This window comes from Squalius cephalus, assembly GCF_949319135.1.
Source record: "Squalius cephalus genome assembly, chromosome: 4".
In the NCBI taxonomy this organism is placed as follows: domain Eukaryota; kingdom Metazoa; phylum Chordata; class Actinopteri; order Cypriniformes; family Leuciscidae; genus Squalius; species Squalius cephalus.
In genome coordinates, this window is record NC_137125.1 from 33,131,570 (window position 1) to 33,146,399 (window position 14,830).

The window sequence follows — 14,830 nt, forward strand, 5'->3', positions numbered from 1 at the left end:
ACTCTTATAGCCGACTTTGGGTTAATTTAATTTGTAGAGGATTTTTTAACTCAAACATTAACACTGAAATAAATTAAACTAAATTATTGTAATTTTTTGGCACACCACGACGAGTGGCACTATGCATTGTTCTAAAGCCAGGTTTTATTCTGGCATGTTGAATTTGTGTTCAACAAATGCGGCGGCGCGTTCATTTGAATGAAGAGCGTTTCTCGCTCGTGTGAGCGAACACACACTGGAACGTTAGGCCGTATCGCAACGAGTGAATAGTGGCCGAGTGGTTGAACTTACGTTACGATCATTTAGATGACACGGGTTCGAATCCCGAACTAACTTGGACTACTGGTGTTTTTATATTAGCCTATTAATGCATTTTATAGTCTATTGTTGATGCAGAGAGATTTGTCTTCTAAAACATTTTTTTTGCCTATTTACAAAATAAAATCGCCATGCATTTCCATTTTACACTAAGGAACAAATATTATACAATGACTTTACTTCTGTAGCCTATAATAATTCATATATATGACGTTTAAACGACAAACAATAAAATCAGAACCAGTATTCTGTTGCGTTCATGGTTCCAGTGGCAGTAATGCATCCACGGCTTTTCAAAATGTCACAAAGCGTTTTGAGATTGTTTTGAATTAAATATTGAAGTTTATAATTTGTTTGGCACGACGAGTGGCAAACTCTTTGTTTTGTTTTGCAAACTCAGCTAGCCTGTGGGGGGTTTGGAGAAGGCAATACTTTGCTTTATCGTGGGGGTGCAGGACAGAGGTGTTAATGTTCCGTCTTTCATATGGAGAGTGTCGGAGCCAGCCTGATGAGCAGGCAAAGGCAAAATTCTTTTAAGGATTAATCTCAAAATCTCCAAAAGTCCATAGCCTATGTACAGTAGGCCCTATATCTTATTAAATTATATATTGTAGTTTTATTGATTGTATAGGTTTTCCACAAACAATTTAAATTTAGCAGATACAGAGCTCTTTTATTGGCGACCCACCTCGTTTTATTGTAAGGTGAATTCAGCAAGGCATGTTGTATCTTTGAAGGAACAAAAGCTATTTGTTACAATTTTTTCTTTCGTGATTTGTGTGGATGACACACAGCGACATATACAGTATTATCAGCTGTATGGTGTTTTTTTACGCTGAAATGCTTAATTTCGAGAAAGACCCACCGCGCGCAGTGAGGGAGACCAAACTTACTAAAAAAATATCCAGCGCGAGAGAGGCAAAGAAAAACGCCTGTTCTTAATTTATGTTGCTTTGAACTTTTTCCGTTTTGTACCGTTTTAATTTTTTAATTTAGCTGCAATTTCTTTGACAATAGAAATTTAAAATGTTGCAAGAATAGGCCTAAGATTCTGTGTTTCTTATTTTGCATCACAAAGGGAATAAACTCTATCGATGCAACCCTGTTTAAATAAATAAACTGTCCCGACACTTTATTCCTATCTTAAAATGTGCGATGGGTTTTCAAACTTAATTAATTTTATTTTTCTTTTACATTTTCATTGTTTATTTTTTAATTGAAAGCAATACTGTATTGAAAGTATTTTTCTGATTTGTTCGATCTGTTTTGAAAAATGTCTTCCGTTGATATGGCCGGGTATACTGTCAGTCATCTCAATCTCGTGAATGATTCACACACACACAAAAAAATAATTTAGCAGATTAAAGACGAGCTTCATCATCTTCATTTTCTGGTGCGATCGACTGACAGTCTTCCTTCATCAGATGTGTCGTCTTTGCAGCAGGAATGTAGCAAATTTATGTTGTAATGTACAATTGATAATTAAACAAGATGATTGACTTTAATAAACAGATACATATTTAAGCATCAACAACACTGTCGGCTACACTGAGATTCGATCTCAGATCGTTTGAAGCTCCGAGAGGCTCTTGTTAATGCTTTGACCACAGAGCTACCGTCTGAATCGCCAACGTCTACTATTTTCTCTGTTTTAAAAGTTTGTAACATGTAAGGCTATATTTAGTTCTGAATATAACAAAGAATGCTTAAACCGACTACATCGGTTAGGAGCTGCAAGTCCTGAAAATGTTTTAATTTCACGGTAAATTATTTTAATTTATTTCACTGTTATGTTTCAGTTAATAAATCTACAAACACATTAAAATAACACGAAGAAAATGACAAGTAACCTATTGACATAGCCTTTCTAAATTATAGAAAAACTGGGCACACAATGTTAACGTGTGTCTACTTTGTTTGAATTTAATGAATTTGAATTCGTTTAACCACAATATTTATCTTGAATTTATCTGTGACCTCAGCTCAAATTACTGCCGCGGCAGATTACGTCATAAAGAGAATAAACTGACACTTTTCAAAGTCTGTGATTACAGCGCCACTCAGCGGTAAAAGGCAGCAAATACACATCCCAATTTTGCCGCCGCGAGAACGGCGGCGGTAAAAGTCTCATTCTGGTTGACCACCATCTGTACATTTCTGAATTCATCATATACTACATTTTTGGGGAGTTGCTCCAAATGACATTTTACAAACTGACCTAACATTACATTTTTATTAAAGGTCAAAATTATCTGATTTTTTGTTTGTTTTTATTGAGATTGAGTAGAGATTTATAATTTTTCTGCATGCTGGATGCACTTTTAGACTTTTTCCAAATATTAATAAGCAGAAAAAAAAAATTAAATTATGCAGCTACTTAAGTTTTTCTTTTCAAGAATTTCAATCTTTTTTTCAGGTTTTTCTCTTTCTGTGACAGCTGTATCACCCTGACATTTCTGACTCTATGCCCCCTAAAAACATGAACATGAATTTCAATACAGAAATGAAAAAAATCCCCCCAGAAGTGAGTGGTGTGAATTAGCATATAGGACAAAATAAATAAATGAAATAAATGAATTGACATAAGATCACATTTGTGTGTGGAGTAACAGACGGCTACTGAAGATCCTAACAAACGGTCAATAAGACATGCACTTCTCTAGCTTTCCTTTCATCTGTTCTTCAAGACACAATAATCAAACATATTCAACAAGAGCGTGTCGTTGTTTCTAAGCCTAGTTTCATGTCGAAGGTCAATCCGGTACAGGTTGCCCACCCACATCTGGCTGGTTACGTGAGTACAGTACATGCGAGTGAGATCAAATAATGCAGTTAAAGGCGCATTTGATATAAGCTCCGAACCAATGATTTTCAAAACAAAAGATTCGTAAATGTTTCAAAGCTTCATGAAGCAGTGTTTCGAAAGCGCCCATCACTAATGTGCAGTCATCTGAAAGCTCACCAGCCACAAAACTTGCATTATTTCATTAAAATACATTTGTAAAGTGCAATCGACACAAAAACAGCTATCATTTCAATGAAATCTTATTCAAAAGTACCTTTGAACTTGTGGAAGACGACCCACAGCTCAGCGATGTCTGTGGCAAAGGTGATGTCAGTATCCAGGACGATGACCTTCTGTAGGTCGGAGGGCAGCGTCTTGGTCAGCACCAGCTTCATCAGGCCATAGATGCCAGAATAATGCTTGTTAGGGATCCAAGACACCTCAGACTGGAAAACACACAGAGAGCAAACAAAAAACATCAAATGAATTTAAAAACTGCAAGACTGCAAAAATGAAAAAGGCAAGAAGTATGTGTGTAATTTCAAATTATTTACTCCGTAGAGCAGCGTTGCACTGTCTAAAATACACATGGGGTCCTTGGTAAATTTTCAGATTGTGAAAAAAAAATCTCCCAATCGAAATGCCAAATAAGGCAGCTGCAATACTTTTTGCCACTGATTTAAATGTCAGAAAGTATTACATGTTTGGACCACTAGCGGCACCAGGATTTTGATTGTAGGTGGGCCTCCAGAAAACTGGATGGGCCAGTTAAAATAAAATAAAAAAGCCGGGTTCCCCTTCATCTCCGTTTCAGCGCTTTTCTGCAGCACTAAGGACAGCGACTCAGTAGCCTACCTGAATTTGTAGACCTAATTAAGCATCGGTTAAAAAATAAAAATAAAAAAAAAACTTAAACAGGAAAAAATTTTTTTTGCTTTTTTTAATACAATTTCATTTCATTTAATTTATTGTTTAATAAAATTATAGGCCTATTATTTTTAGTTTAATAACAGCAACAACAACAACAACAACAACAACAACACACACTTCTCTGCCTATCTTCAGACGAAATCAAGATATCTGACAAAACAATGAAGATATTTTACAAACCAACTGCCAGGGACGTGCAAATAGTTCCTCAGAGGCAGGAGCCAGGGCTCAAAAGTAAAAATCAATCACTATAATTAATTTATATAATTCAAATTCATCGCCATCTCCGTAGTGAACGCGCCTATAGAGAGAAATGCACTTCATGGATTACATAATCAGAGAGTAGCAGCCTAAATTGTTAAAAAGACATTTCAAGCTTACTTATGATATATTTCATGTCTGTGAGGCATACACTGAGTTTCGGTTCAATTCATGATGAGATGCTCCAGTTCACGAGCAATGCAAGTGACCGCGCTGGCGCCATGTCATGATTATATTGTCTGCTTCTTATTTATTAAATACAGGCAATTGGTTGATAAAAAAATTATTAAAATTAAGATACAATTTATACAAAACGAAATTCACTTCAAAGAAAGGCTTTCTACAAAACAAAACTTAATGAAGTGGTCAAAATCATGTCTGACCCGCTCCATGTCTCTCGATATATTGTGCATCCTATCTTACTCGTGCTGGTCACTTTTCATTATCAACATAGATGAAAAAAAAATAACATTATAATATTTTAACAAATATGAAACTAAATGTGCTTATTTAGCTACAATACATATAGTAGGCCTACAGACTCTCTATTTGTACAAATTGCTGCACATTCATTTTATTCTGAATTTTGCACACATTTGTTGTTGAAAGGCATTTGTTTGTGCATAGTAAAACATATCTGCAACATTTATCAAGTTCACTGATAATTGTGCATGCATTTATTAATTATTATGTTAATGAATAATGTAACAAGGACAAGCATGTAAACTGCGTTGTTTGTTTAGAATGGAATGGATAGCAAATGGATCCGAATGAAGAAACTTACAAAACCATAGTAGAAAATGGGTGGGCCCGGACCTAAAATGGATGGTAGCGCCATGGCTGGTTTGGACTAACCAAAATGGTGCTGATTCTAATGCTGGTGCTGGTTCAGTGGTTTGGGGTTTAGTCCCGGTTGAACTGCACAAATGACGGCCATGTGCACAGGCATTCTGATCATTGATGATGATCACTGAGCATTACAAAGCTCCAACAAAGCTTATGAAGATTACTGTTAGAAATGACTGTTATATGTAAATGTTTTTTACTGCTCTGATTCAATTATTAACCGTAACTGTTACTTTATTTGATTTGTATAATAACACAATATAAGACCAGAATATTATTCTCTACACTACTCCATCTCCTAAAGATTCGACAAATCGACAAATGCCTTGATCACGGTTCTCTGTTCCTCTTTTAAAATAATGTGCTGTTGATATCTTCTATAACAGACATGATGGAGGAATCTACACATCTCAATCCTCCAGCGGCAGTCATCAAACGAATTCAACCCAAGCGCTCTTTGGTGACGTGGATGATTACGTTACTGTTGATCATCTGTCCATCATCGTATAAAGCCCGCCCTGACAATTTTATTGGTCAAAACAGCTCTGGTTCGAGCATAGTTGCTCCACAACGGATCAAGTCCAGACAGAACTTCCCGACCTAAAATGTTGTGGGTGGGGCTAAGTTCGGCTGGCATCCAGGCTAATGGTATACTGGAACATTGTGTTCCATTCTTTAGGGCAAAAATGTAAGATCCCAGATCCTTGGATGAAAAGTGCAGGGCAGGGAAGGGAAGGCCAAGTACGGTAACCCATACCTGGAATTTGTCCTCTACATTTAACCCATCCACATTTTAAGTAGTGAGTAGTGAACACACACACAGCGAACAGTGGGCAGCCATTCACTGCGGCGCCCAGGGAGCGACTGAGGGTTGAGTCATTTCCTGTCGGTATTAAAGGACAAGTTCGTTATTTTACACTTAAAGCCCTGTTTACAGATCATTTCTGATGAAATAGAACGGTTAAGATTAAAATTTGGACACATACTGCTGTCCCGAGAATTTTTGGTTTCTTTCGCTTTCCCCCCCACCTCCAGAATGGCTGCATATGTGGATATGCTGCAAACTCACCGAGTGGTCAGGGGTGTTCACTGATATGCTCACACAAAAATCGCTGCAAAAGATGCTTTCCAACAGGTGTTTTACCATTCGTTGTAAAACTGTGGACCTATTTTTCCAAACGCCTCACACCCGTACATTCTTCCGTTGAGAGCTTGAATAATAGACACTCCTACAGAAAGAATACAAACAACCCCACTTCCGTGTGGAGTAATACCGTACCTCATAGCACATCCAATACAAGTCAATGGAGTTGGACAAAAACTACGATAAAACCTGTTGGAACTACTTTTGCAGCGATTTTTGTGTGAGCATATCAGTGAACACCCCTGACCACTCGGTGAGTTTGCAGCATATCCACATATGCAGCCATTCTGGAGGTGGGGGGGAAAGCGAAAGAAACCTAAAATTCTCGGGACAGCAGCATGTGTCCAAATTTTAATCTTAACCATTCTATTTCATCAGAAACGATCTGTAAACAGGGCTTTAAGTGTAAAATACCGAACTTGTCCTTTAACCCTCTGGGGTCTAAGGGGTTTTCTGGGCCCTGGAGGTGTTCTGACATACTCTGACATTTGTGCTTTTTTCAGTTATTTATAAACATGTTAATGGAAAAGGTGTAAATTCACTCTATATAGCACAAACAGGGCTACCATAATATGCAAGCAACATGCATGTATATGTTTGAATTTTTAAGAGAATAATGTTTATGCGTGGTTATTGAAAAAAATAAAAATGAAAGTTGCTGAAATAAGACCACAAAACTCATACTAAATATGTGTCAATAAGACTTTTGACTAATGAATGTTGTCGCTTCGAGTCCTGACTTCAAAATGATGTGAAAATCATCCTGCCTAATCGTTCACACACAATTTAAATCAATGTATTGTTTTATAAGACAGGTTTTGTTTGGAAAGCCAATATGCACGCGCTCTCCGTGGTCGGAGTCACATTAAAAATAATTAGATGAGATGAGAACGACTGACATCTCGCTCTTTTCTTACAAATTACATGAACTGAGAATATTTGTTTTTTATATAAATTACTTCATTTAAAAGAAGAGAATTTAAGCTTCATGCCTGTGTGTCTGTATGTCTGTTTGACTGAGTATTCGCTGAGTTATTGTTCATTTTCGGACGCGTTTCAGAATGGACTACACTGACAGAGAGAAGGCAGAACTCGCTTCGTGTTTATTTTTCTTTATCTGGCAAAAAGCACAACACTTTGTTTTTATTGTGAGTATGCACAAAAATAATACACACTTAACAGAATCGATTGATGTATGAAACTCCTATGGAAAATCAAAGTCAACAGAGTATGTATGAGTCTCTTTTACACTGATAAAAAAAAGCGAGCTGGTATCGCCGGCGATACCGCCGACCCCAGGGGGTTAAGAATCGAACCCGCGACTTTTGGGTTACAAGTCCAACTCTCTAACCATTAGGCCACAACTGCCCCAAAGCAACTTTACACATGGATGGTCTCAGGATGCTTCACTGTTGGCACGACAAAAGACTTGTGGTAGTATTCACCTTTTCTTCTCAGGATAATCGAACAGTTGGAAGGGGGTTTTATTAGAAAAAATAACTTTGCATCAGTCTTCCGTTGTCCAATCCTTGTACTTCCTGCAGAATTTTATTCTGTCCTTGATGTTTTTCTTGAAGATAAGTGGCTTCTTTGCTGCCCTTGTTTGCACCAGGCCGTTGTCCAAAAGTCTTCACCTCACTGTGCAGTATTGGCACTGTTTGGGAGAAGTTGCTCTTGCAGGATGTTTTGATACATGGCAGTGTTTGATATATGGCAGTTTGATAGATGGCAGTGTATTTGGGCAAAATTGTGAGAAAGCCCAGATCCTTGAATAACAAGTGAAGGGAAGGGAAGGGAAGGAAAGTGAAGTGAAAGAAAAGTATGGTAACACATACTCGGAATTTGTCCTCAACATTTAACACATCCAAGTTAGTGCACACACATTCGGAGTAATGAGTAGTGGATATGAGTAATGAGTAGTGGACTGCTGCCAATATTGAACGAGCTCTGCACTGATCGTGACATGATTCTGTAGCTGACTACTCAGGACGAGACTGTCCTGATGCTTGCTGGACACTCCGGGATGTCCTGAAACCTTCTTCACTGAAGTTGAACCTCTCTCCTTGAAGTTCTTGATGATCCGGTAAATGGTTCTTTCGGGTGCAATTTTCTTTGCAAGTGATTCCTTTTAAAGAAACCATTGCTAACACATAAACACAATGATTGGAAGAACTTCTTCCCTTCTTTTATAGCAATCAGTCTGCTTCTATAATCCAATCAGAGTGATAGAGTGATTTCACCTGACTAGTACTCGTTCACATTTTGAAATGATTTTAGTTGGTCATTTTGTGCCAGTGCCAAAAAAGTGTGAAATTTGAAGTCAATTAGAAGTCAATAGTTTTATATTGGTCTGACATTTATAACAGTATTATAATTACAAGTAGTTTATTCATTAATAACTACTTTAAATCCAAGTCGTGATTAATTTTGCAGGTGGGTGATTTAGTTTATGAATCAGAATCTTTAATGTTTTAATTTCTAAAAAGAAAATTAATCAGGAAAAATACTTCTGGCATCAAGGATGCTGAAAATATGCATCACCGTTGAGCTCTAGTGAGCAAAGCAGTGGCCACACAAACCTTCAGCTCATCAGCGTCATAGAAGTTGACATGAACGGCTGGCACCATCCAGGTGTGAAAGAGATCGGCCAGGATCTTCCGAGCGATGGAGTCCGTGATAATATGGAAGTGAAGTGGGTTCCGTCTGACACATAGTGGGAGAACAAACATTTGTTGTCACACTCGGTTTTCGGCATTCTTACTTTTATTACCCCAAGCCTACCTTAAATAATAATAAATAGGACTAATACCTATGATAAAAAGAGTGAAAGACTGACTCGTAATTCCAGTCGGGTCACCAACATTTTTGATGCAGTTGGACACTCAAACTCTGTTCAAAAACTTACTTCACTCTAGAAAAATGCTATGTTGGCTTTAATTAACTTTTTTATGTCAACAGTTGGCTTTAATTAACTTTTTTATGTCAACAGGTCCCATGTTACTAGGTTACGTTGGATTTATGTAACATTATTTATTTCAATTAACTTGTTAATTACATAAGATTAATCCAAAGCCGTTTAGTTGAATAAGGTTAACAGTCTTAATTTAACTTAAGTTAATTGAAATAAATAATGTTACATAAATCCAACGTAACCTAGTTACCTGGGACCTGTTGACATAAAAAAGTTAAAGGTAGGGTAGGAAGGAATTTTATTAAAAAAAAAATTCCAAATTTGTTTAAACTTTCTATATATATCAATACATAATTAAAATGTAAGTACTCTGAAAAAAAAAAGAGTATAAAAATCGAGTGACTCTAGACCGTTTAATCTGCATTAAACACAGCTCATTATTTCCATTCGGGACGAAACAAAGGATTGGCTTAGGTGACTGTCACTCTCTCTCGCAACCATAGCAACCACCCTTTTGCCACGGGATCTGCCCACTTGCGCGCGCACGTTTGATTTGAGGAATTCAAGAGGCACGGAACCTAGGAATAGCAAAACAATGGCAGAGAAAGAGCAATCAAAATTCACATTACCGGCATATGCAGTTAGTGAAGGCAAACAAGGCAAAAAAGGAAGACTTTGTAAAAAAAAAAAAGTCTTTGGATAAACAAAGAAATAAAACGCGTGTCAATATCGGCGTGGCTTTCCAGCGACCACCCCGTCCTCGGCCTCTACTTCCTCGGACCCTAGTTGCACGGCCTCTTGCACGACCTCCTCTACTTAGCCCTCGACCACGGACCTGTCCTCGAGCTGACGATACGGTACTTGTCTCTGGAGTGTAGTCCTCATCAGAGTCAACAATGTTTTCATCATGTAAACTCTTACATGCAGATAGAGGTGGGAGATATATCGTTTAGACGATAATATCCAAATTGTTGTCTGGATTATATGCAAAATTAGGATATCGAATATTTCATAATTTGTACAATCTGACCCCCCAAACATGAAAAAAGCTGAAAGAAGTTAAAGAGAAAACAAATAACGCACACTATAACATTCTAAACAATTATATGTAGCGATTTTTAATACTGTAGGGCAGTACTATTCCCTGAAGCAACCTCCGATGGTCCCGTGTCGTCAAAAACGCACATTCATACGTAAATTCGAAATAGTGCGCGCAGAAGCACATGCGCAAAACCGTTTTTAAAATGATATATTAATTATTTTTATTTTATCATTATGTCATTTTACAAAAGGACATTTTACAAACCTACGTTTTGCGCATGTGCTCCTGCACGCACTTTTTCTGTCACAACACAGCAATCAGTGGAGGACGCGCTGAAAACTGCAATGCTGTTCTCTTCCTTCATAACTCGTACTGAGAAGGTTTGAGTTGCAAAGGAATTTGTGACTGTTTCACCTGTTCAACCACATGAAAGTTTCGTAATTAGTAAGTCCGTGCTTTTTCTCTTTTTGTTCTTATGTGCTGAAGGGCCGCTGTGCCTTGGTGAAACGGTGTTTGTACGTGAAGAGCTCTTTTCCAAAACGCCATAAACCTAAAAAGCTGCCTCAAAGAACCAGCAAAAGTAATGATTATGAATATGTAAAATACTGCAATAAGACATTTTAATTGTTTATTAATTTCTGTGTCGGCTGCAAAGATGAAGTTGACGATAGGCTATTGACTCGCGATCTTCGCAGTAGGCTAGTGAATGCACTGGAGAAATGCACATTTATTAGGCTACATAGTTTTATTTTGTTTTGGATGGTTTTGTTTAGAACCAGCTTTCTGTAAATATATTTCACATTTTTTAGGCCTGTGAGGCGAGTAGGCTACGGTCCGGTTCATGATGATATAATCTCCAGTTCAAGCACCTTATGTTGTGATTGCTAGCCTATATTTACTTTTATGTATTAAATCCAGGAAATTGGTTAATGAAAAAAATATTAAAATTAAGATACAATTAATACAAAACGAAATTCGTTTTAAAGAAAGGCTTTGTGCTTTCTGTTTTGAGGTCTCTGTGAAAGTTTGAAAGTCTTAGTGCCGCTTTCAGAGCGCTCGCGTCCATAATGGAGAACTGTCACGTAATATTGTTTTTTCCTCATAAATGCAAACAAGAAAAATAAAAGACAAAAGACTTTTTTAAAAAGACAAACCATACATTTTTGAAAAAAAAAAGATGGATTTATAGCGTTTTGGGGAAAAAATGGATGGATTTATAGCGTTTTGAAAATATATATATTTTTTTTTACTTTGAATTGATCATCAACAATATTGGTGTTTGATTTAATAATCACTGTTGCAAGAGGTGCCTAGTTAAGTTTTTTTTTTTTTTTTGTAAGTGGAAAAAGTAGGGGCTACCACAGATTCTGTTTAGTTAGCTCAGGGGTCGGCAACCCGCGGCTCTAGAGCCGCATGCGGCTCTTAAGCGCCGCCCTAGTGGCTCCCTGGAGCTTTTTCAAAAATCTGAAAATGGAAAAAATATTTTTTGTTTTAATATAATTTCTGTAGGAGGAAAAACATGACAAACATTCTTAACCCTTTCGCACGTACGATCGGTGGTCGATGTGATTAGAACGGTCAGTGCATCATGTGATCAACTGCTAAATTCAAATGTGCTCTCGCGCGTTGGCTGGCGCTGAGCCGGATACAGGCGCGCTCGGCTCAGAGCTGTCATATAGCACAACTTTCAGTGTTTTCAACCACATAATGTTTATTTTAGGTTTCAGACATATAAATACTAAAAAAACAATACATTTAGAGTTTGTAAAATACACACTGATGTTAAAGGAAGAGGCAATTATAATCATTTCCATTATAATTAGACACATTTTATTCATATCAGATACACATTGTGTAAGTAACTTTAAAGTTTACTCTATTCTTCTCCCATTTCACCAGCCACTTACTTTTATGTATTTCGGGAGAAGTGGATGAATTCACGTGTTGTAAATCCAACAGATCCGATTCTCTGAACTGCGTCTGCGGCACAAACTAAGATAGCGGCGCCCATCGCGCATACAGCTCAACTAACGCGATCGTTTTAAAGGTGTTTAAACAACAAAACGCTTCCACTTGCATATATTTGACAATCGGAATATCAGATATTTCATGCCATATCTAACAAATTTGTGAATATTTTGAATAAAAAAGGAAAAATGACATAAAAGCAGATCATCATTCATTCAGCTCTGTTGCTGCTGCGGTGTGTCACGTGACACACAATGACGCATCACCATGGAAACCATAAAGTGACACATTCTAAATAATGGTCGCCTTGAAAAACTCACGCTGGAGGGTCAGTCAGAATATTTTAAACTTACGTGTGAAAGGGTTAAAGTTTTTCAACGTTGTACACGAATAAATAAATTGAAACATAATACATTAAAATTACAATGGAAGTTAAACTTAAAGCACGATCGTACAGCAGAGTAGTCACGTGGTGCGTCATTCTCTCCAAGATGCGCTGCAGGGAAAATAAACATTTAATCATGAATGCTCATGTATTTGTAGCCTACTTATCATTTTGATACTAGGGGGCTAATAAAGCTAATATAGACACTTACAGCATGTGTTGCCTTCATTATAAGGCTTATAAGGATTTTAATTTTTTGCGGCTCCAGACAGATTTGTTTTGGTTTTTTTTCGGTCCAATATGGCTCTTTCAACATTTTGGGTTGCCGACCCCTGAGTTAGCTCCTTTATTGTTTTTTCTATAGCCTACAATAATAGGTCAAATGCAGCAAGTCAAAAGACCAACTGGACCTTCTTTGCCAGCTTGCACACATTTCTTTGAAGGATGGCAAAAATATCGCCTGAATATCGATATCGAGATATTGGAAAAAAATATCGAGATATTCATTTTTGTCAATATCTCCCACCCCTACATGCAGAACACCATATATGTTATGAATCTTACACGAAATTCATCTTCATCACAATGTAACTGATGGTAATGGAAAAACGTGTATCAATGCAACAAAACAATAACGTGTATCAATATTTTAAACTTTACCAATATCAATATGCTAGCTTGATAGCGAGTACTAAAATACATCTTATTTGTTTATATTCATAGTGATAAAGTTAGATTTTTTTATTAAATGCGATTCTGACATGATGTCACTACATGCACTGTGCTCCTTCCTCTCCACTCGTCTCAGGTAAATAATGCGTCCTCCAGCTCAGCGGTCGGAGTCGCGCGTTCATGTGTTTTGGGGGCGTGGCTTTGGAAGGAGTCCAGAAGGGAGGGGGTGGAGTGAATGGAAATAATGAGCTGTCTTTAAAACAGTCGTGAGAGGTCTACAGACACTCGATTTTTATACTTTCTTTTTCAGAGTACTTACATTTTAATTATGTATTTATATATAAATAAAGTTTAAACAAATTTGGAAAATAAGTTTTTAGACAATTCCTACCTTTAATTAAAGCCAACTGTTAACATAAAAAATTTAATTAAAGCCAACATAGCATTTTTTAGAGTGTGTCTACATAAGCAGCCACCTTCTGAGGCAACATCCTAACTGAATACTGCTCACTATAAGGAGCTGTGAATTTCCTCTGAATGTGGACAACCACAATGACTCTAAACTTACCTGTGAAAAAGAACTGACTTGACCAAAGTGACGACATCTCTGCTCGCATTGTACCCCGCACACACGATGGCAATGTGAATGGTCTGTGATGAGAAAGACAAGTAGTGTTCACATCAGTCTGAAGCAGCACTAATGCAATAAATAATGGTTTTAAAATATGATACTAAATCTTCAAAATCAATTTTATAAAATGTAAAAGACATAATGCTAGGTTGTTATGCAGTTTCTCAATGGCTGCTAGGGTGTTATGCTTTTGTTAGAGTGTTCTGGATGGTTTCTAGGGTGTTGCTATGTGGTTGTAAGAGTGTTTTGGGTTATTTCTATTTTCATAGCCATTTCTATTGTGTGGTCATTGGTATGTAGATGCTAGGGTTTTCTGGATGGTTACTAAAGTGTTCTGGAGTGGTTTTTAGGGCATTGCTATGCGTTTACTAAAATGTTCTGGGTGGTTTCTTGAGTGCTCATATGCGGTTGCTAGAGTTTTCAAAGTGGGTGCTAGGGTATTGCTGTGCTTTGCTATTGCTAGAGTGTTCTGAGTGATTTATATGGCGGTGACACAATTGCAATTTGTGTAGACTAAGAGTATCAGTAGTATTTCTAGGTTTCTAGGGCATTGCTACCTAGTTGGTAGGCTGTTCTGGCTGGTTATAGGTTCTGAGTGGTTTCTAGGGAGTGTTGTTGGGGGTGTAACGGTTCTCTGTAAAAAAAATTAAAAATAATCGAACCGTACTATTCTCCACCCAAGGTTCAGCATGCACTTGCACCGCGGTTCATAAGAGATGACACATCTATAATATGGCTGTGCAAAAGTCTTAGGCCACCAGATGTTTTAGCAATGGTATAATGACCTCATATATACTTATTTCTCAGACTCTTTATTAGAATATAACCATAAAATACAGGAAATTTGTATGCAGTATTAAAAAACAGCAAAAAAAAAAACAACAACAACAAAACAAAAAAAACAGGAAAAAAAGGCTTCTATAGGCTAAAAAGGCAA

At 37.2% G+C, this 14,830-nt stretch overlaps 1 protein-coding gene across 1 annotated transcript in view; it reads right to left on the reverse strand.

The window, feature by feature from the left end:
• The window catches only part of large1 (LARGE xylosyl- and glucuronyltransferase 1), a 96,885-nt gene that overhangs the window by 47,870 nt on the left and 34,185 nt on the right, over nt 1-14,830 (reverse strand). Inside the window, exons 4-6 of the mRNA XM_079868895.1 lie at nt 13,831-13,913; nt 8,864-8,987; nt 3,378-3,549 (exon numbers count right to left, since the gene is read on the reverse strand). Of these exons, the coding sequence (XP_079725021.1) occupies nt 3,378-3,549; nt 8,864-8,987; nt 13,831-13,913 (379 nt within the window). The remainder of the gene's footprint in view (nt 1-3,377; nt 3,550-8,863; nt 8,988-13,830; nt 13,914-14,830) is intronic.